The sequence below is a fragment of the Camponotus vicinus genome, unplaced genomic scaffold, assembly GCF_025532165.1.
Source record: "Camponotus vicinus isolate PSW18456_S1 unplaced genomic scaffold, iyCamVici1.0 SCAF_10, whole genome shotgun sequence".
NCBI classification, from domain to species: Eukaryota; Metazoa; Arthropoda; class Insecta; order Hymenoptera; family Formicidae; genus Camponotus; species Camponotus vicinus.
In genome coordinates this window covers 9,179,785-9,201,092 of record NW_028141946.1, presented here as the reverse complement: position 1 = coordinate 9,201,092, position 21,308 = coordinate 9,179,785, and the positions used below count along the sequence as shown (strand labels likewise).

Genomic DNA, 21,308 nt, shown 5'->3' with positions numbered 1-21,308 from the left:
ATACGAATTTTGCGCCTGTGATAAAGAACATTCAACTCCTTGTCATGCAATTTTTTGATAAATAAACCAAAAACATATCTCAGTTAATTTTAAAAATTATTATCTTGAATGTCGATTAAATAAAAGGTTAACACAGTATAATATGCGTTTGAATATGCACTAATGCGCATTCAACAGAAATTAAAAAGTTTATAGCAAAAGAATTTGTAATTAAAATTGAGATTGAGATTATGACTTATGGCACTTTGCATTGAGAATTAGATAAGTATGTATAAGATGCAAATTCGTAATTTATGTAACAGTTTTTTAAAAAATATAAAAACGCAAATTTGTGCCATAAAATCATTTGACATTAAATTTAAAAACATACAAATGAAATATAAAGAAACATCTTATCATTACAAGATCTGCATAAATATTAGGAGTTATTATTATACATTCGTACAATTTTGGGAACGTAGATTTATAAAAATTTATATTAAATTATTAAATGACGTTTATCGAAATTAAATTATCTCGCATCAAGGTAGAAATATAATAAATGAGAATGAGGAGTTTTGAAAAAATAAACGTTATAAATATCTCATAAAAATTTAATGCGATATATATGTAAATTCCAGAAGTTTATATAATTTACAGAATGTTATGTTTTCATAAAATTTTAATACATTTTTAAAAAAGAATTTATTATGTTATTATGGTTGTCTTAATTACTAAATATTGTTGTTTGTCTGTTTGAAATACCTTTTTAAGAAATTAAAATAGAAACAAGATTAAATTTTATATTAATTGAAATAAATTTTTATGTATATTTATATATGCAAAAGAAAAAATATTCATGTAAATTGATATTTTAATATTGAGAGAAATATATTGAATATTTAAATCTTTTTTACTTCACTTTCATCAACATATTGGCAAATAGCGTTAAAAAAGATCTTTCCTGTCTAAATATGTACTTTAGTAAGGAATCTTCGCGTGAGACTCTGTTTTAATTACTTAATTCACGATTATTACATAAAATGAATAAAACGTTTTTGCACTGAAATTGAGAAATAGTCGTATGATATCTCTTGTCGTGTGTTAAATATTAAAAAAAATCATTATGCTGTATAATGAATAATTTATATCAAGATCTAAGATAAAAACTTTATTTTTTTTTATTTTCATGTGATTCGTTAAAAGAATAAATAATTCAGAAAATGTTTTATGCTGATGGAAGTTATGTTATTTAGATTAGTCCAACTGTCCATTTAGATTAGTCCACTGTTTATAACTTGTATTTATAATAATGAGAATGTGGGAATCATTTACACATAAATGAAAATATTGTAATCATTTCGTAGTCAAACCAACATTTGATAATATCCACTTTAACATTTTTTTATCTATATTATCTATTTTGTATGCATCTTATCACGTTTTCTTTAATTTTTATTACATTTATTTTTCTGTTAATATTTTGTTATAATGTTCTTTCTAATTCTCACATTAAAAATCTAGAAATCACATTATTTTATTTATCATTCTTAAATTTAAAGGATCATTAGAGTTCATATATACAAAAAAAATTAATTTTTATCGAGTAGAGCGTGTAAAACAAATTTGTACTTGCAACGGGCTTCTCTTCCAATGTAACAATAGACCCGACAGCCTAATTTTAACGTTGAAGAAAGTGCACGAGATAACTAATCGTCGAGCTTAACGAGACCTTTGTGTGGCACCGTCCAAAGGCAAGCAGGAGGCATCCTGTTTAGTACCACAGATACCACTTTGTGAGTGATGACGATGCGATTTATAGTTGTGCTAATCAAAAACAACGTTTACATCTCTTTCTCGACAGGGAAGTATAGAGTCGCAACAGAGATAATCGATTATTCGGCATGCAGTCTCGTCACGCAGTGTATCACGTGAACGCGATGACAGGAACGAAATTGCCAATCTATCTTGCTTCATATAAATAAAACATATAATTCAATTTATTATTCGATTTATCATTTATAAATTCATGAAATTATTATGTCATGTGACTAAAGAAAAATGTTATATCACGATTAAAAATTACGATGTTCTACAATAAATTCATCTTATATATTTTACAGAATTAATATTTCTCATATAGAATTTTATTATATATCTGTTTTATAAAGTTCTAGAAAAATAATAATATTATAAAAAGAGATTTTTCTCTCTAAAGAATAATATTTATTATTATTATTATTATTATATACACACACGATACATATATATATATATATATATATATATATATATATATATATGTATCGTGTGTGTATATAATAATAATAATAATAATAAATATTATTCTTTAGAGAGAAAAATCTTTTTTTATAATATTATTATTTTTCTAGAACTTTATAAAACAGATACATAATAAAATTCTATATGAAAAATATTAATTCTGTAAAATATATAAGATGAATTTATTGTAGAACATCGTAATTTTTATATATATATATATATATATATATATATATATATATATATATGTGTATATATATATATATATATATATATATATATATATATGTATCGTGTGTGTATATAATAATAATAATATATATATATATTCGTAGATTTATATGAATCGCCTGTCAGTAATTTTAAAAAACGTAATCATGTGGCGTAATAGCCTTGGTCACGCTTTGACCTATGACACATACAGCGATCATGTGTTCGCGATGTTTGTATAAATCCAGATAGGTATTCACTCGGAAAGAATTGTGCAAAATGAATGATCTATTTTATTTTCCTCCCTTCTTTTTTTGTAACTCATTGGCTTCATTTAATTTTTCGAGTTCCAATTCAAGAGCTTTTTGTTTCCGCCGACATGTTGGCGTTTTGAAAAACCAGGCTGTAATGTTAAATTTAAAGAATCTTGATGAAAGTCATACAAGTAAAAGAATAAATCGACATATATAAATATATGTATATACATGTATATATTTTTGTATATATATTTATGGACATTTATGATTTTAACAAATTATTCCAATATATATATATATATATACAGGGTGTCCTAGACCACCCGTACACCCCTTTTCTTTTAAAAACTAAGCATTTTAGAGAAAAATGTTTCAGACAAAAGTTGTTTGGTTTCGAGGGGGCCATAAGATGGTACCATTGGTTTGACCTTGAAGAGTCATTTGAAGGTCACTTCAATTTTTTTAAATGGAACACCCTATATATTTTTGCACATTCTTGTAGCTCATCTCGAGAGCTTTCCAAAACACTATAATTAAGTTAGTTTACATTAAGTACTTTCCGAGTTATGAGGCTTGAAATAATTTCTTAATTTTACATAAACCGTAAAATATCTTGTAAAATATTCATTTTTCGATTATCTTACCTTAATACTTTTACGTACAAAATAATGAGAGGAATCAATTGGTGTAAAAAAAACACATAGTTGTTTTTAAGAAAAAATATGGAATTGTTAATTGCAAATTACATATTTTTTCTTCAAAACAACTATGTGTTTTCTTTAGACCAGTTGATTCCTCTCATTATTTTATACGTAAAAGTATTAAGGTAAGATAATCGAAAAATGAATATTTTACAAGATATTTTACGATTTATGTAAAATTAAGAAATTATTTCAAGCCTCATAACTCAAAAAGTACTTAACGAAAAGGTACTTAATTATAGTGTTTTGGAAAGCTCTCGAGATGAGCTACAAGAGTGTGCAAAAATATATAGGGTATTCCATTTAAAAAAATTGAAGTGACCTTCACGTGACCTTCAAATGACTCTTCAGTGTCAAACCAATGATACCATCTTATGGCCCCCTCGAAACCATAAAACTTTTGTCTGAAACATTTTTCTCTAAAATGCTTTGTTTCCGAAATAATTGCGTGCGTTAATTAAAATGGCTCACCCTGTATATACACAAGGTGTCCCTGAGCATGAGCTCACGCACTTGTGAGGAGGTAGAGCGCAGTAAATTAAATAAAGAAATCCTATTCCATGTAACGATTTTTGTAATAATAATAGAAATATTAATTATTGAATGTTCATCACAGTTATTTTCAAGGTCAATTTTAAGATTGACAGAGGCACTTTCAGAAAAAACGTTTGATACAAAAGTTTCTTATTTTTTCACGTACAATTCGAATCTATAATAAAAAGTACCATATTCCCCTAAAAAAATTCAACTTCCGATCCGGATGGCGTATTTCCGGTCGGAATCAAAAGTTGAAAATATCACCATTTGATAGAGCGTATCCGATTTACTTAAAAATTGTTCGCGATTTTTGACAAAAACCATTTATTTTCATTTTAAAAGGGGTGTACGGGTGGTCTGGGACACCCTGTATATATATTGAAATATAATAATAATTTTTCTTTCAATATTTTCTTTATATATACATATATATATATATATATATATATATATATATACAGTGACCGGCAAAAATAAAAAGCCACCTTATCTATAAAACTGATTTGATTCAAAAAAGTAAAAAAAGATTTATTATAAAGTTTTTTATAACTAAAACTGAAAATTTATTAATTAATTTAATGTTTTTAATTGAAAAGAAATCATTTTTTATTTAATACTGTATTTATTTCTATATAATCATTTATTTAAGAGTGACAAAATAAAAAAGCCAGTTAAGATAACATAGTATTACGATTTAAAAAACAACAATATTATTTTAATTAATAATTAATATGATTTCCTTTAGTCTCAATTACTTTTTGCAGTCTTCTTGGTATACTTTCAATTAAATTTTTTAAATGTTGTGGGTCCAAATTCTCCCAGGCTAGTTGTAATGCTTCAAAATAAGAATTCTTGTTAGTTACTCCGCTTTTATTAATCCTATTATCCAAAATTGCCCACAGATTTTCGATAGGGTTCAAATCTGGAGACTGCGGAGGCCATTCAAGTTGTTTAATCCGGCAGGAACGAAAAAAAGCTTGACTTTTCTTTGCTGTGTGTTTCGGGTCGTTATCTTGTTGGAAGATAAAATTATCTTCTAGTCCGAGTTTCAACAAAGACTCCTCCAAATTTTCATTTATTATATCAATGTAGACATCTGCTGTCATAATTCCGTCAATTTTGGCAAGATTTCCCACTCCTGCCCATGAGAAACATCCCCAGACTAAAATATTTCCTCCGCCATGCTTTACAGTTTTCTGAATATGACGATCTTGAAGCTCTTCTCCGTGTTTTCTCCAGACTCTAATCCGCTTCTTTTGTCCAAATAACTCGAATTTGCTTTCATCTGTCCATAAAATATTTTTCCAGAAGTCCAATGACATATTTGCATACTTCCGAGCAAATTGCAAACGTTTTTTCTTATTGATGACGCTAATGAAAGGTTGTTTACGTGCAAACCGGCTGTGTAAATTTGCTTCATTGAGTCTTCGACGTACAGTGCGGTCAGAAACAGTAAGATAAATGTTTTCCTGAATTTCTCTAACAGTAATCTTTGGGTTTTTCTTAACTTCACGGATTATTTTCATATCCTCCCGCTTGGATGTTGCTCGTTTTCGGCCTCTTCCGATTCTATCTGCCACCGATCCAGTTGATTGAAATTTTCTTCTGATCTGTTCTACTGCTCCTCTACTTACTTCATAATTTTTGGCTATATTCCGTTGGGAAAGACCTTTTTGAATATCTCGCACAATTAAGTTTCGAACTTGTGTTGTAATTGATCTTCCTCCCATTTTTGACCGCGAATTTTGTGTAATAATCGAGGTAAGCCAATGTTGCAAAAATGATTAACAACAACGTGAAGTGAGCGCAATAACATGAACATGTTGACATGACAACCAAACAAAATATTATACATATTATATCGAACAAATCTGAATGGCTTTTTTATTTTGTCAATATAATAAACAGCAATATTTAATAAATATAAATAAAACTGAAAAGTAAAAAATAATTTATGTGACTGTAACATAAAATTTTAAAATAAATAATAAATGCTTTTTCTTTCATCAATGAAAATCACATTGTTTTAATATTTTTACTCTTTCATTAAGCAAAACAGTATAACTAGGAAAATGGCTTTTTATTTTTGCCGGTCACTGTATATATATATAAAATATTGAAAGAAAAATTATTAATCAAATAAATCTTATCTACATTTTTGAGCGATATGCACATATCACACATGTATACAGATTGTTACAAACCTAGAAACGCATCTTCCTCTTCGCGATACACCGGATCCTTGAAACTCAACGCATTTATCAATTCAGCATGTGTTAAAGGATGAGTTCGTAGTTGTACCATACGTTTCGTAGTCATCATCTAATAATAATAAGGAAAATATTAAATCAATGATGACATTATGTAAATGTATGTCAAATAAAAGCTTGTAATTTAAATTGTCAACCTCGTTAATCGTTGCTAAAACAGTACCGACTGTGAAACCGTCGCACGCTTTAGTTATAGCCGATGTATCAAATTGACGATTAATACCAGAGTACTAGGAAAAAAAATACTGTAAGATTTAAGATACATGAAAGAGATTATTAATTTTCAACATAAGTCTTATTTTTTCTAAAATGCAAATATATAGGGTGTCAGGGCAATCTCTTTCCAAAAAAAGCTCTTGTAGCTTACCTTGAGAGCTTTTCAAAACACTATAATAAAGTATTTTCAAAACACTATAATAAAGTATTTTTTCATCGAGTACTTTTCGACTTATGAGGTTTGAAATAATCTCTTAATTTTTATATAAACCATAAACATCTAGTAAAATATTCATTTTTCGATTATCTTACCTTAATACTTTTGTGTACAAAATAATGAGAGGGATCAATTGGTGTAAAGAAAACACATAATTGTTTCGAAAAAAAATATGTAATTGTTAATTGCAAATTATATATTTTTTCTTCGAAACAATTATGTGTTTTCTTTACACCAATTGATTCCTCTCATTGTTTTGTACATAAAAGTATTAAGGTAAGATAATCGAAAAATGAATATTTTACTAGATATTTTATGGTTTATTTAAAATTAAGAGAGTATTTCAAGCCTCATAATTCGAAAAGTACTCAATGGTTCATATTCTGAATCCTCTTTTATTGATAAAAGTGCCTTTAAAAGTGGCTTATAAGCCTTCTGATTGGCTGTAAGCCACTTTTAGAGGCACTTTTATCGATAAAAGAGGATTCAGAATATGGACCAATGAAAAAATACTTTATTATTGTGTTTTGAAAAGCTCTCGAGGTAAGCTACAAGAACTTTTTTGGGGAAGAGATTGCCCTGATACCCTGTATATAAAGTAAAATATATAAAGTGAGATTATTGTACAGAAGACTAATAATATATAATATGCAATACTTATATAATAAGTAGCTCTATGCAAAATATATTATTATATCTTTAATTATTTCCAATTGATGTCAAAAATTCTTATTTTTGTAATCTGTTAATTCTAGTCTGTGTAGCAAAAATAATATTTTTACTTTGTACAATAGATCTTTCCATATCAGAGACACAGTGCCATAATCCGGTCTAGGAATGTAAATGATTTTATCGTAAGTCTGATACAAGAGTTTTTGGTCGCCGTCCCAAGGTTTATTGGATGTCCCGATAAGCAGAATTCTATCCTCACCCGCGATACTCTTGACGAGCTTCGGTAGATCTTTTCTTAAACGTTTCGGATCGGTCTTATCCGTTTTTGGTACTTTCTTTACAAACGGCTTTTCTGCGTCATCCATAAAGATCACTGACGGCTGTAGCAATCGTGATACCTTTGACAGTAAAAAATTTTCCGAATATTAAGTACGATTCCTAGATGAATAATTGTTTAAATATACGCTCATAACTGTCCAAATTTAAAAATCTTCGTAGATTAATAGAAATTGCACGAGATAAATAATTCGAAGACAATATTATTACTTAATTGTTCATAAATTTTCATAATGCGAGAAGCCCAGTTCATCAGAGCATCTTTACACCATCTGTTTCGTCATAACTTCATATGTCACCTTATGAATAAAGATTAATATATGAATTATATATGAATCAAGTACCCAAAAAATATTTTCCAAAATTCTAAATAATTATTCAAAATTCGTGTTTAATCGGATATATTTTTATAGCTCCGATACAAACCTTCGAGATTAAATGAACGAGCATAATCAATCCTGATTTGCCGGGATACTTGCCGGCGATATTTGCTGGCGTGATATCGAAGAGCGTAGCTCCGAGTTCCGTACAGATTGCATTCACCAGCAATTTTTTGCCGCTACCATGCGGACCAGCTATCAGAACAGATCGTACTAATGGTGTGAATTCTCTCAGGGCTTGATTGCCCAGCGGAAGTATGCAGTATTCGGCAATTAATTGCCTTATGTCACCTGACACAATTCGATTAATTCTTATAAGGCATACATATGCTTTAAATTGATCCGAAAAGATTTTATTTTATAATCAAATTCTTCGTAAATTTAAAGAATACTTCTTTCCCAGTGAAAAAAGAAGAACGAAACTTTTATTTGTTGCAGTAGAATAATTAAAAATAGTATAATTAAAATAGTATAATTAAAATTAATTAGTATCAGTCGAAAGTACGAATAAATTATGTTTCTTATATATATTACTACACAGAAAAAAATAAGTATCAAATCAAAACTTATATACTTAAACTAACGCGTTCATTGTTTCGTATATACGTAACAATTTATAATCTTCTTAGAAAAATTTAATAATTTTAAATTTCAACAATATTATAGTCTTATTTTAATATTGTAATTGTCACCTCAAGAATATATAATTATTTAATTCTACTTTAAGAAAATTATAATCTTTGATTTAAAAATATTATTTTCTATCTAACATTGTTTCTTTTTCATTCAAGAAAATTAAATCTTAAATCATAAGAATATATTTTTCTTGATTGAACTATATAAAATGGCTTCATTCAAGTAAGCAATTATTCAAGCAATTATATTTTTCTGAAATTAACACAATTTAATCTCATTTCAAGATTTCCATGTTAAAACTAAATATATTTTCAAAATAAGAATGTCCTTTTTTTCTGTGTATGTATACAATATAATGATCTTGGAATTAAAATATTAAATTTAAATATTCAAGTGTACTATATATTCAAGTGTACCAAGCGCTGGAAGAGGATCTTTCTCCTTCATACGAAGATCATAATTCACGAATGATTTTTCGCCCTTGAATTCATCCAAGGAAACTTCGCGGTGAAGTTTAATAATACCCTGCATGAGAAGTTCTTCGAAAAGGGACTCGGTTGTTCTATCGGGCGTCAGATCTTTCTCTTTCTTTCTCTTATTTTTTTTCCCGCTTCTGCGAATACGTTTCTGTGGTTTTTTCACGCGTTTCCCCTTGAATCCTCTGTCTCTGTCTAACGCAGCTTGAAGAGCCTCTATATCGCCTAATTGTAATATCGCATTGGCAGATGAGTCATATGGTCGATAAACTCGCTTTAATTTCGCACAATATAAATAATTTTTAACGGACACAATAAAAAAATGAACGATTGTTATGTCGAGTATTGCATAAATTTGCATACTAAAGAAATTCGAATGCTCGTTTTCTAAAAAGATTGAAATAAAATGAAAAAAAATTTGGAAATAAAAATTTGAACGTAAAATATGCTTAGTTAAATCGAGTGGAGATGCTAATGCCACTTTCAATTTTCATCTTTGTAATTCTAAAGAATTCTTATCTTTTGACCTATCGATCTCTTACCTCTCATCGTCTGATCCACTACTATTCTAACTTCGTCTTCGACTTCTCTCGTCTTCTCCGCTTCTATCATGTCGTTATAAGGTAGTTGCATCGGGTTCGCGGATTCATCCTTGTCCCTCCAGATGTCCTGATACTCCTGATTTGCGTGAATCAATTCCGGTAGGAAGTTGGAAGGGACCGATTTGAATCCTAGATCCGTCTCATCCTCCGATTGTTCCGTTTCGCTATCTTTCTTCGATTTCGAGCGTTTCGATTTCTTCGATTCTTTCGATGATACCGCTGTTGATTTGCTCACGGTACTCTCAGTTCCCTGTAACAAGACAGTAGTTTTGAAACCTAGCAAAATTAATTTAAGTAAATTATAAAATACTTAGATATACAATAAACTAAATAATTCAGAAACATAATGCCTTTCATATTAATTGATAAATTCGATAATCGAACATTTCATTCAAATTTTACACAATGTAATTTTGAGTTGCTCGGTTATTGAGTTTACCAATTAATGAAAAAGACATTACGTTGCTGAATTATTCAGTTGGACAGTAAACAATCAAAGGAATTAAATGCGATAAAAAGGATTACGATAGAAATTAATATTCAACCTGTACATATATTTTTGATCTATCCTTATATCCTTCAATGCTTTCATATTCGCATGTAATACTTTACCTGTCTGCTGAAAATCATCCGCGAACCACCGCTTTCGGCGGATGGTAAATCGGGTATTTTTCCGGTTTGTTGAAAATAAGTGTCAATCCAATTTCGAATTTCACTCTTGATATTTTCCTCCATGATAGCGCTCCTTTCGTTGCGAATTCTCTCTTTCGCCTCCAATATTAGGTCCTGGTATTGTTGTTGAAAACCCAATTGCTTTTCGTATCTTTGCTGCTTCAATCTTTCCGCTCGTCTGGCATTTTCCGTAATTATTTGACTAGGCTGCAGCATTCCTTTAATTAACATGTTAATATGTATATTGAAATAAAAGAATCGCTAAATGTGTTTGCTTCCTTTTATCGAAACATGTGCTTCAAAAAGTACACTTGAGACAATATTGGAATTATTTGTAAGTATTTATACGTATGTATTCTTATTTTAATTATACATTATTATTGGAATTATTTGTATGTATGTATTATTTTATAAAACAGGATATAAATCTTATTAAATAATTCTTTTATTTACATTTTGATTTTTAATTTTCTTCTTCGTTTCCCACGCAAAAGAAAGACAGACTATTAGATTGGACTATTATATCTTATCCAATAGACAATAATTCAAATTTAAAAATCGTCCTTTTTTATTACCTATTAACAGCATCTCCTCGAGGCGTCTCTTGCGAACGTGGCATCTAGTGATATATCCTTTCCATACTTTCTGAATTTTCAATGCTGCGAGTTTTTCGCTCGTATCATCTTCATCAACGATTTCTGGTTTAGTAGTTGATCTTTCTTTCATCTTACAAATTTCTTTCATAAATTGATACCGCAATCTACCTTGTCTTGCTCGTTCGTGGGCCTAGAATATTATATATTAAAATTTACGGGCGGTATAATAAGTCAAAATTTAAAGCGACATTGGTGTATGTATGTACACTGAAAAAGTTCTGGTAAACCTATGAGATGCATTTTTTGAAATATTTAGTTTTTATCATCAAGTATAATAATAATAACAAAATATTTAGTAGTAGTTATAAACATTTAAAAAAAACATATTTTACGTTTAATTGAGTCTATTAAATGTTGACATTAATCATGATAATGCACAGAAAAAAAGGACATTCTTGTTTTGAAAATATATTTAGTTTTAACATGAAAATCTTGAAATGAGATTATATTGCGTTAATTAAAGAAAAATATAATTGCTTGAATAATTGCTTACTTGAATGAAGCCATTTTATATTATATAGTTTAATAAAAAAAAATATATTCTTATGATTTAAGATTTAATTTTCTTGAATGGAAAAGAAACAATGTTAGATAGAAAATAATATTTTTAAATCAAAGATTATAATTTTTTTAAAGTAGAATTAAATAATTATATATTCTTAAGGTGACAATTACAATATTAAAATTAGACTACAATATTGTTGAAATTTAAAATTATTAAATTCTTCTAAGAAGATTATAAATTGTTGCGTATATACGAAACAATGAATGCGTTAGTTTAAGTATATAAGTTTTGATTTGACACTTATTTTTTTCTGTGTGTAGATAATGTAGGTAATAATATTTTAATTGTACATCATTGTCGATTACATAAATATGTTATGAAAAAAATATTTGTAAGATATTAAAAATTAATATTTTATAAATTATGAATATTATAAATTAATAATTTTTCGTAGAACTGTGCGTTGAAACAGCTTTTCTTCGAAGGGCCAGATATATAATTACGAGCCCCGATTCTTTTTAGAAGCTTCGCGATACCTGAATAAGTCGTATAGCCTGGGACTCGGTGATTTTTTTTGGCACGACAGCCTCGTGAAGCGCGCCCAAATTTCGAAGCGTATCCTCGATAAATTTCCGTCTCTCCGCAATTTCTTTAGCACGTTCGCGCCTATAATATCTCGGTATCTGGATCTCCGCTTCCTGCGGTGTCACCCCGCATTCGAGCAAGACGTCGTCGTAATAGCTGTGCTCCGATAGATCGATATTGACCAGATCATGCTTGAGCTCCAACATCCTACCTAGACTCGCGTTCAACGATCTCCTGAGCAGCAGACGTTTCTGCGGTTGTATCATCTGATCGTAACATTGTTCGAGCTTGTTGCAGATGAGGATGTATCGGACGTACAAGGCCGAGACGACGTCGTGCGCCTTCTTACGATCCTTTTGCGGCTTCGCGCCCTGGAGCACCGTATCCGCTTGGATCGTCTCCGCGAGCAACGCCTGGGCCTCCCTCCAGAGCTCGTCGTACGTCGCATTCGACATTCTTCCTTAATAAGCGCAAACTTGCGAAATACACATAAGGTCCGTCATCGACCGTTATAGCTAACTTATCGGTTTCCTGGCAACTGATGACATCATGGGGTAGAAATCATACGTGACGAACAAACGGAGGGAAAGTCGGAAACATCCCCTGGCTTATTAGAGTACGAACGGCCCTTGAAAGGGGGAATTTGAGAATAAATGAAAGAGAATCTGGAAACTCATACAAAATGTAAAATAAAATCGCGCAAGTTTAATTAATCCTGCTAATCTGCTTCCTATAACTTCGCGACTGAACTTTGAAAGGAGGTACGAATATTTCTTTTTTATTTGTATTTTACAAATTTTCATATTGGAAAATGAAAAATTAGACAAAAAAAAATAATAAAATTTAAATATTTAAAATAAAAAAATAAAAAAAATAAAATATTAAATTATTAGTAGTGTTTTCGAGTGAAGCAGGTTTGATCGATCGCTCCGACAGTGATTAAACTCAATTTGTCATGAAGATATGTTCGACTAAAAAATGAGTCTTGAATTTTTTTGATTACTATAAGTAATATATTAATGATATAAATAATATAAGATACATTTCACTTGACTATTTTGACTTTAAAACATAAGATTCTTCCTGATTAATCAATCAAACGCTTGCTCGAAACATTTCATTGATTAATCTTAATCTTATGATTAAGATTATCTCTATCCAAGGAGAATAAGAAAAAATGTCAATATCAATTTATATTGATCAAATTTACACCAAGCCTGGTCAATTTGACATTTTATTGATGTCAAATTAACATAATACATTAATTAATAAAACATAAAATTCTGTCTGATTAATCAATCAAACGCTTACTCGAAGTATTTCATTGATTAATCATCCAAGTACCTCTCAAGGAGAACAAAAAAGAAATGTCAAAAATATCAATTTATATTGACCAAATTTACATCAAGTCTGACACCAAAAATTGACGTCAAATTGACCTTATTTTGACTTTCGTTTTCCTCGGATTAGTAACTCGAGATGCCATTATAATCTGTCTCACGATCAAATTTCACTCGAAAACGCTGTAAGAGCGCTATAAGTTATAGTGTATTTTAAAAATGAAACGAATGACTCGAATACATTAAAAAAAATAGAGAGAAAATACCAAAATTATGCGTCGTACAATAAGAAAAACGCTGCAACATTTGAATAGAAAGTGCATTGATATTACTGGATAGACAGCTGATGATGGATTCGCGACTTCAAGTCTCTCGATTTATCTTCCATATTCAAGCAAGATCGCAATAATCGCAGTCGGAAAAGTTTTAAATTATTCCTGCAGAAGAAAAAGAGAAATAAAAAAATCAACGAGGAAAGAAAATCAACTGACCGAACGATCAGCTTGTTTTAATCGGCTTGTTTTTTTTTTGTTATCATTAGCGCGATCTCGCTGATGCATTATTATCGAAAACTTCGCGTTCTCGCCGTGCGAGGTCATCGAGATCCACTCGAAAAGTTGCCTCGCCGTCTCCGTCGATCTTCAAGTACGATTATCGGTATCGATTATCGCATACATAATTGGAGTATCCGCTGACAGATTCCGGGAGGAAGCTTTTATATTATTAACATAGTAAACGGAGTAAAGAAAGAAAAATCGCGAGAAGAAAGATCTAAAGGGAGCCATATCATTGTCTGCATTAGACACACGTGATTGGTCGATTCCCTTGTGCACATGTATTATGAGAGAGGCCTTCAAATTCTACCCCTCTAGGCTTCGTGCGTTTTACATCCCCCTCGTTCTCGTTTCAAAACGAGTCACTTCAGCTGGGTGCTCGCTCGCGATTTTTATCATCTCTGTAAATAGACGATCGTCGACCGGCTGAACCGAGGGTGATGACAAGGAGGTATCCGCAGTAATGGCATCGGCATTGGAGCAGTTTGTAAATAACGTTCGAACGCTCTCGAAGCAAGGTACGACCGATCTTGCGAAAATCGTCGTGATTTTAACCTCAACTTAACCTCAACGACGAAGAGTGACGTGTAAAGCGTGCATCGTTTCTCTGAAAAAAGGGAAATTGCTTTCGGATCCCACGCAATTTATTATTTCATATTTTATTATATTATATTTTATTTTATATATATTTCATATTTATTGACAGTTGAAGATACCTAGACGTGAAGGTGGATTTTCTGAAAAAAGGGAAATTGCTTTCGGATCCCACGCAATTTATTATTTCATATTTTATTATATTATATTTTATTTTATATATATTTTCATATTTATTGACATTATTATTTGAAAATACCTAGATGTAAAGGTGGATTTTAAGCATCGAGATTATATACAGCCTTATGTGTACTTGCAGGTAATTTCAGGGAGCTGTATGACATCATAAGTAAAAGCACTGAGGTGTTAACGAAAAATGGACAACACCTGGACAACGTGTTGGAAACGTTGGAACTCCAACAGCACTCGTTAGGTATCCTGGCAGTACTTTGTGCGAAATTTTCGTTACCTAATTCTAATGGGAATAACCCGGATGCACACAAGGTGTTATTCAATCAAGTTCAGGAGTTCATTATTGGATGTAATGGAGAGCAAGTTAGATTTGCACCAGATATATGTAAGTATGTCGAACCTTCTGTCACAAACTTGATTGATCGTTGTTATATTAGTTGTAATTCTTATATGTAACAAGTTAAATGCACAATCAAATTAAATGTATAATCAGATTTTTTGTTAAGAAGCTTCTCATGCTTAGGATTTATGCTTAATATGCATGGATATATATTTCTTAATTATATAAGAAACAAGAGTTTTTTAAATATGTATGAATTTGGAAAATTTTTTTTGCAAAATTAAATTCCAAAAGTCTGTGTTACAAGTATATTTTTAATTTGGAATAGTACATTGATTATGCTAATTTTTTTGCAAAATAAAAATCTAAATAATTTTGTCTATAATATTGAAAGAGCTTTTTCAAGTATCTATACTGATTTAAATATTTAAATGTCTCGCGAAAATTTTGAATTTTCCTAAAATATTTATGATACATTTCATTATCCAATCACATTTATTCTTTGTGGCGATATGTAACATTAATAAAATATATTTTACAGATGCAGAATTATGTCACTTGTTCACACAGAGCCTGGTGGAGTTGAAAACGCCATTACGAGGAATTGATTTGTTATGTCGCGCGATACGCAAGATACGATTGTTTGAAAGTCAGCTGACCTCGATACACGCCGATCTTTGCCAACTAAGTCTTCTGGCCAAGTGCTTTAAGCCGGCTCTCGAATTTCTTGATGTAGATATCACGAGCATTAGTCAGGAGGGAGGCCAGTTCGATTCGAGATACTTTCTACTGTATTACTATTATGGCGGTATGATATATACAGTGCTAAAAAATTATGATCGGGCATTGTATTTCTTCGAAGTGTGCGTGACGACACCCGCGATGGCCGTCAGCTACATTATGCTGGAGGCTTATAAAAAGTACATTCTGATCTCGTTGATATTACATGGAAAAGTGTTGAATTTACCAAGGTACACGAGTCAGGTAATCAACAGATATATCAAGCCATTGAGCCAACAATATCAAGAGTTGGCTACAGCCTACTTGGTCAATAGCTGCGAGGAAGTGCAGAACATTATTACCAAATATCAGCAAGTGTTTGTGAGAGATCATAATTTGGGACTCGTAAAACAGGTGCTCGCTTATTTGTACAAGAAAAATATACAGAGGTTGACTAAGACTTTTCTGACACTTAGTTTAAGTGATGTCGCGAGCAGGGTTCAGCTGTCGGGACCTGCCGAAGCGGAAAAATACATCTTAAGCATGGTGAGTTTGATGACATTGTATGTATAAAATGTCGTTAGATAGTAGAGCTCTTAAGCATAAATATTTCTATAAATTTGATTTAAATTTTTTTTTTTTTAATTTGATTTGATTTGATGACGCAGTTTGCTTAGCAAAGAGGTATTTTTCTAACAACAAAATTAATAAGTTTACTTGAAATAAAATTTTATTTTTTTTAGCCTGAAGTTTTATGTTTTATCATCTCTATTTCTTCAATCATTTTTAATTGAGATTTAATAGAAATTTTTATTTAATTCTATATTAAAGAAAAAAAAATCAATTTTTAATAGTTTCCAAGTAAATAGTTATCAATTTTACATAGTTCTATATTTAAAAAAAAATTGTAAAGCATATATCAAAAAGTCTGTCTTTATTAGAATATTTTATGTATCATAACTGTTTGCAATTGTATAAATTTCAATTGCTTATATGATTTTTATATATTTTTAGATTGAGGATGGTGAAATTTTTGCAACTATTAATCAGAAGGATGGTATGGTAGTGTTTCACGATGATCCTGAAAAATACAACTCGCCTCAAATGCTGGCCAACTTTGAGAAGGAAATGGCAGCATGCACAGAATTAGATAAACGAGTACTGGAGATGGAAGAAGAAGTCGTTCTTACACCGCAATATGTTCGCAAAGCTTGTGGACAGAATGATCAGGACGATCAAGCTGCCGGACCTGCACCAACGAACGTTACAAATGCACAAGGTCAAATTAAACAAAACACCTATTCTATGTAACATATATATGTCGTTGTGTGTTATCTTTATTAAAAAATTACAAGAAAATCATGGAAAATCTTGTTGAGAGTCAAGACTTCAATATATAAGAACCTGTTTTTTTTATAATAATAATAGTAGTCACAGAGAAATATTTTTGCGGTCGATGTGTCGCTTATTTTGTAGAGATATTTATAGATAAGAGAGGTTGAGTTAAATTATAATAATATGAAAAATTGATTTCTTCTCATTATTTCATAATTTCTCAAGTTCTCAATTACTTCTTCTCAATTCTCAATTACTTATCATAATTTTTGTGTGTAAGCTGCAGTATATATAACTTAGAACTAAAATTTCTCTGAAGATATTTTTATGACATTATATTCTTAAAGTGCTCTTTTCATGCAAATGGCACATTCTTTCATTGTTATAATATATATAATTTTGCTTTGTACAAATAATTTGAAATTGATAGTTAATTTATAATACTTCTAAAATAAGTTTTGTTATCATAATTAACATGTTTCAATTATAGATATTAATATATTTTGTTGAGTAAACTATTACACTTTTAAAAAATGTGAAATACAATTGATATTTGCAAATTTTATGAAAAAGAAAGTACCGTAAATGAATTATTAGTTGTGTGACAGACGAGTATTGCGTACTTATTATTGATTGCATAGTTTTATTCAAATTTAGTTTTCAATACTTTAAAAATAGAAATATTAAAATTTATAAGATGGAACATGAAATTTATATATACATACACAAGTTGATTGATAAATATTATAAGAATATTAAAAAATAAACGTGATAATTCTAAACATTTAAATGAAAGGAAAAGAACTTAGGGAATATTGAAAGAGATTAAAAATTATTGCAACTTTTTAATTCACGAATACTGCATATCTTCATAATATGATATCTCTACTTATTTCTGAGATATGTATAAAAAATATCTTTCACTCTAAATTAATAATACTTATTTAATTTAAATTTACATAAAGCTGTATAGAGATATAGTTTTAAGATAATAATTGATTAATTTCCTGGAAAACCGTTTCATAAATTTCTTCCATATCCTTAGCTCCATCGATAAACGTTATAGCCTCGTGCAATTTGCTGTTTTGGACAATTTCATTTTTATATTTTACATATTCGGGCCACACCACCTTGTCGAAATATCCTGGTACATCGGGCGGTTCGTATATACGATTTTTTCTTCGTTCCCAACATTGTTCCTTCGTTAATGTCAGAAAATATTTACGATCACATAAATCCGTAATGCCTTTGTGTTGGAAAAGCAAAAAACCGTCCAGTATCAATACGGTCTTCTTCGAATTCACCGCATCATTTTCACGGGACTGAAGTATCTTTATAACATCGGAATGCATTTTCTGCATATCTAGACCAGTTATCAGATCCCAATTTAAATGATTTAATTCTGGTATCCTAATGTGACGAGGATCGTTCGATGGCAGAAAATAATCATCTTGACGCACCATAACAGATTTTGGAAAATTGTCGCGGATCCTGTTAGCCAATGTGCTCTTTCCGCTACAGGTCGCTCCAGATATGCCAATGACAAGCCACGGCATCTTTACTTTTTTCATCAGTATTGCTCAGCATATATTGTCAAAATATGGCAGAAAGAAAATGCTATCTCATTGAACAATTTAGAGCGGAATGATAAAGTAACGATCATATAACAGATGCTTATCACAGTTTTGCTGAGATTAATTATATACATAAATTATATGGTGCGATACATATGATAACATATTGCGATGATAATATAGCTTGCCAACATTATTCGAATCCTAACAATTTGCTATTGAATTGCTAATCCACCTTCTCTGTTTTATGTAGAGACAAATATGGTTTCACGTGATATAGAGTAAAGAATATTAAACCGCCAATGAAGATCAGACCGAAACTCGCAGGAACCATCAAAGCCAGATCGTGAGAGTAAAAGAGAAATCTGAACCTATCGTCGTCGATAAATGGCAAACCAAGTATCCAAATGGTATAATAAAAAAACAAGACAAATGTCAATATTAATATCACTTTTCCTTTCTGATGATCGCTTTCAAACATTGTTGTTTGCAATCCTATTTTAATTTTATCAATTGGTTGTCTTATTCTTTCATTTAATATCACAATTGATAATTACTGAATATATTCCTGTTCAAACTTCTTAAAGTCTTCTTCAGTGAAAACTGTCTCCTCTGACTCTTTAGGTTTCTCCTGTTGATGGATATATCTATTTTTGACAGCACGCTGCAATAACTAAAATAAACATTTTACAGATTGTTCAGAAATGTTTCATATACACATAAGGTATATTTTTAATCCTGCATTGCTTGCAATATTTATTTATTGCATATTAGTTTTACACTGAAATTTGAGTAAGTTAAAATATTTACAATAGGCAAGCAGTGTAAGATTAATCAAAAATGCAATTGAGAAGTTTTTCATACTTTGTTTGCTGTTTCAGAATTTATCCGATTGCTGCTAAGTAACAGAAGTCGTTGTACATTTGCATCAGTAGAATCTTGTTGAGCAGCTATGCGTTTTTGAGTTTCATAAACAGTAGTTTTGCTGGATCGAGCGAAATCTATAAAGAGAAGTTGTATTATTTTACCTTTAGCCACCTATATTTATTAAATAATTTAATAATAATATACACTAACATATTAATATAAAATATATATGTGTAACAGTAAATAATTTGTTATAACTTATCTATAATTACTATATCTATATGAATTTTATAATCAACATATATTTATTTTCTAGAATGTACAGCTGGCTAAAGATGATTGGAAATGATTGTTAACCTGTTTTATCGTGTTTGGATATGATCCTGTGTTGAGTGGGAATTAGGTCCAAGACTCCTTTATATCTGGTGTCTTTACGCTTTCTCCTTTTCTTTAGTTCTACAAATTATCACACATGAAATATATGTCACGTCGATTTTTGAACATAATGCATGCAGTATCTCAATAAACTAACCTTTATGCAGATCTTCCTCGTAATTCAATAATTCCAAGCTTTTATGCACGAGTGAAATAGACATTTTGAGATCAGGAGGTATATGGCAGAGAGAAGAATAGACCTGAGACCTTAGTGACCCTAGATTTTATTTTCTAGGAGCACTATAGACCTGAGAATGATGCGCCCTCTGTGGAAATTAAAACGTGGACATGAACTACGAAGCCAATGTCTACGAATGAGGATGTCCATCTCAGAGGATAACATATAGGCCCATATTCTGAATCCTCTTTTATCGACAAAAGTGCTCCTAAAAGCGGCCTGTAGCCAATCAAAAGGCTTATATGCCACTTTTAGAGGCACTTTTATCGATAAAAGAGGATTCAGAATATGGGCCATAATGTGCACAATTTTTGTTCCGTGGTATGGGCTCCTGTAAAGTCACTAGATATACAAAGTACCGCAATCCACAAAACTCAATGGCTGCGTTCAGCAGGAAAAACTGCTTTACAACTGTTGTAAAATTCGTGAATCTGATTGGTGTATGCTCTTAGATCCAGTCAAAATTAAGAGCATACACCAATCAGGCTCACGAATTTTACAACAGTTGCAAAGCAGCTTTTCCTGCTGAACGCAGCCAATGATCCTGTCCTACGCGGGACAAAGGGAGCGTAGAACCAGAGAGAAGACTGAGAGATGTCATGGCCCGCTTTTAGGTGATCCCTGGAAGCGATATTCCCTCTGTGGACATTAAAAACGTGAACATGAACTGCAAAGCCAATGTCCACGAATGTTCTCAGAGGGTAACATATATGTCTCTCTGATAATATAAATAATATAAATAAAAATATAAATAATTTAATTAATAATAATTTATTATATTATAAAAATATTAGTATGTTATTTATTATATTATAAAAATATTAGTATGTTCTCTCTTTCCACGCTATTATTTATTTATGTGTGTTCTTTTCCATCTCAACATCATTTATTTATTTTTTATTTATTTATTTATTTATTTATTTAGCTCGCTCTAAGTCAGTCTTCTAAAATGCAAAACTAAATATTATAGAATTTGACTTTGAAAATAA

The 21,308-nt window shown here is 30.4% G+C and overlaps 5 protein-coding genes across 5 annotated transcripts; 1 reads left to right on the top strand and 4 right to left on the bottom strand.

The window, feature by feature from the left end:
• Positions 1-1,534: 1,534 nt before the first annotated feature.
• On the bottom strand, positions 1,535-14,038 carry LOC145960973 (dynein regulatory complex subunit 11-like). Its single transcript, XM_083080733.1, has 13 exons — positions 13,815-14,038; positions 12,711-12,818; positions 12,142-12,650; positions 11,020-11,230; positions 10,385-10,662; positions 9,713-10,022; positions 9,111-9,395; positions 8,105-8,349; positions 7,453-7,740; positions 6,375-6,467; positions 6,172-6,289; positions 2,685-2,875; positions 1,535-1,950 (listed from the first exon to the last, which is right to left on the bottom strand). Exons 2-12 carry the CDS (start codon positions 12,739-12,741, stop codon positions 2,766-2,768), a joined length of 2,478 nt encoding a protein of 825 aa, XP_082936859.1. The 5' UTR covers positions 12,742-12,818; positions 13,815-14,038; the 3' UTR covers positions 1,535-1,950; positions 2,685-2,765.
• Positions 14,039-14,171: 133 nt separating this feature from the next.
• On the top strand, positions 14,172-17,460 carry Csn3 (COP9 signalosome subunit 3). The gene is made up of 4 exons (XM_083080714.1): positions 14,172-14,602; positions 14,998-15,255; positions 15,752-16,476; positions 16,945-17,460. Exons 1-4 carry the CDS (start codon positions 14,548-14,550, stop codon positions 17,239-17,241), a joined length of 1,335 nt encoding a protein of 444 aa, XP_082936840.1. The 5' UTR covers positions 14,172-14,547; the 3' UTR covers positions 17,242-17,460.
• Positions 17,461-18,090: 630 nt separating this feature from the next.
• Nrk1 (nicotinamide riboside kinase) lies at positions 18,091-18,836 on the bottom strand. Its single transcript, XM_083080728.1, has one exon. It carries the CDS (start codon positions 18,834-18,836, stop codon positions 18,249-18,251), a length of 588 nt encoding a protein of 195 aa, XP_082936854.1. The 3' UTR covers positions 18,091-18,248.
• Positions 18,837-19,065: 229 nt separating this feature from the next.
• Positions 19,066-19,320, bottom strand: LOC145960971 (uncharacterized). Its single transcript, XM_083080731.1, has one exon. The coding sequence runs from the start codon at positions 19,318-19,320 to the stop codon at positions 19,066-19,068; it is 255 nt and encodes an 84-aa protein (XP_082936857.1).
• LOC145960970 (uncharacterized) lies at positions 19,275-20,390 on the bottom strand. Its single transcript, XM_083080730.1, has 4 exons — positions 20,239-20,390; positions 20,064-20,162; positions 19,704-19,840; positions 19,275-19,512 (listed from the first exon to the last, which is right to left on the bottom strand). Exons 1-4 carry the CDS (start codon positions 20,300-20,302, stop codon positions 19,393-19,395), a joined length of 420 nt encoding a protein of 139 aa, XP_082936856.1. The 5' UTR covers positions 20,303-20,390; the 3' UTR covers positions 19,275-19,392.
• Positions 20,391-21,308: the final 918 nt, after the last annotated feature.

What these genes read in the sequence shown, in the direction of transcription:
- LOC145960970 (XM_083080730.1), bottom strand. Translation starts at nt 20,302, where the DNA reads ATGTCTATTTCACTCGTGCATAAAAGCTTGGAATTATTGAATTACGAG. An exon ending in ATCCAAACACGATAAAACAG is followed by an intron (nt 19,841 to 20,063) that starts GTTAACAATCAT and finishes TTCTCTTTATAG; the next exon opens with ATTTCGCTCGATCCAGCAAA. An exon ending in ATTCTGAAACAGCAAACAAA is followed by an intron (nt 19,513 to 19,703) that starts GTATGAAAAACT and finishes TGTTTATTTTAG; the next exon opens with TTATTGCAGCGTGCTGTCAA.
- LOC145960971 (XM_083080731.1), bottom strand. Translation starts at nt 19,320, where the DNA reads ATGTTTGAAAGCGATCATCAGAAAGGAAAAGTGATATTAATATTGACA.
- LOC145960973 (XM_083080733.1), bottom strand. Translation starts at nt 12,741, where the DNA reads ATGATGTCATCAGTTGCCAGGAAACCGATAA. An exon ending in TCGTTCATTTAATCTCGAAG is followed by an intron (nt 7,741 to 8,104) that starts GTTTGTATCGGA and finishes TTACTGTCAAAG; the next exon opens with GTATCACGATTGCTACAGCC. An exon ending in AGAGGAAGATGCGTTTCTAG is followed by an intron (nt 2,876 to 6,171) that starts GTTTGTAACAAT and finishes TTAACATTACAG; the next exon opens with CCTGGTTTTTCAAAACGCCA.
- Nrk1 (XM_083080728.1), bottom strand. Translation starts at nt 18,836, where the DNA reads ATGAAAAAAGTAAAGATGCCGTGGCTTGTCATTGGCATATCTGGAGCG.
- Csn3 (XM_083080714.1), top strand. Translation starts at nt 14,548, where the DNA reads ATGGCATCGGCATTGGAGCAGTTTGTAAATAACGTTCGAACGCTCTCG. An exon ending in TCGAACGCTCTCGAAGCAAG is followed by an intron (nt 14,603 to 14,997) that starts GTACGACCGATC and finishes GTGTACTTGCAG; the next exon opens with GTAATTTCAGGGAGCTGTAT. An exon ending in TAGATTTGCACCAGATATAT is followed by an intron (nt 15,256 to 15,751) that starts GTAAGTATGTCG and finishes TATATTTTACAG; the next exon opens with ATGCAGAATTATGTCACTTG.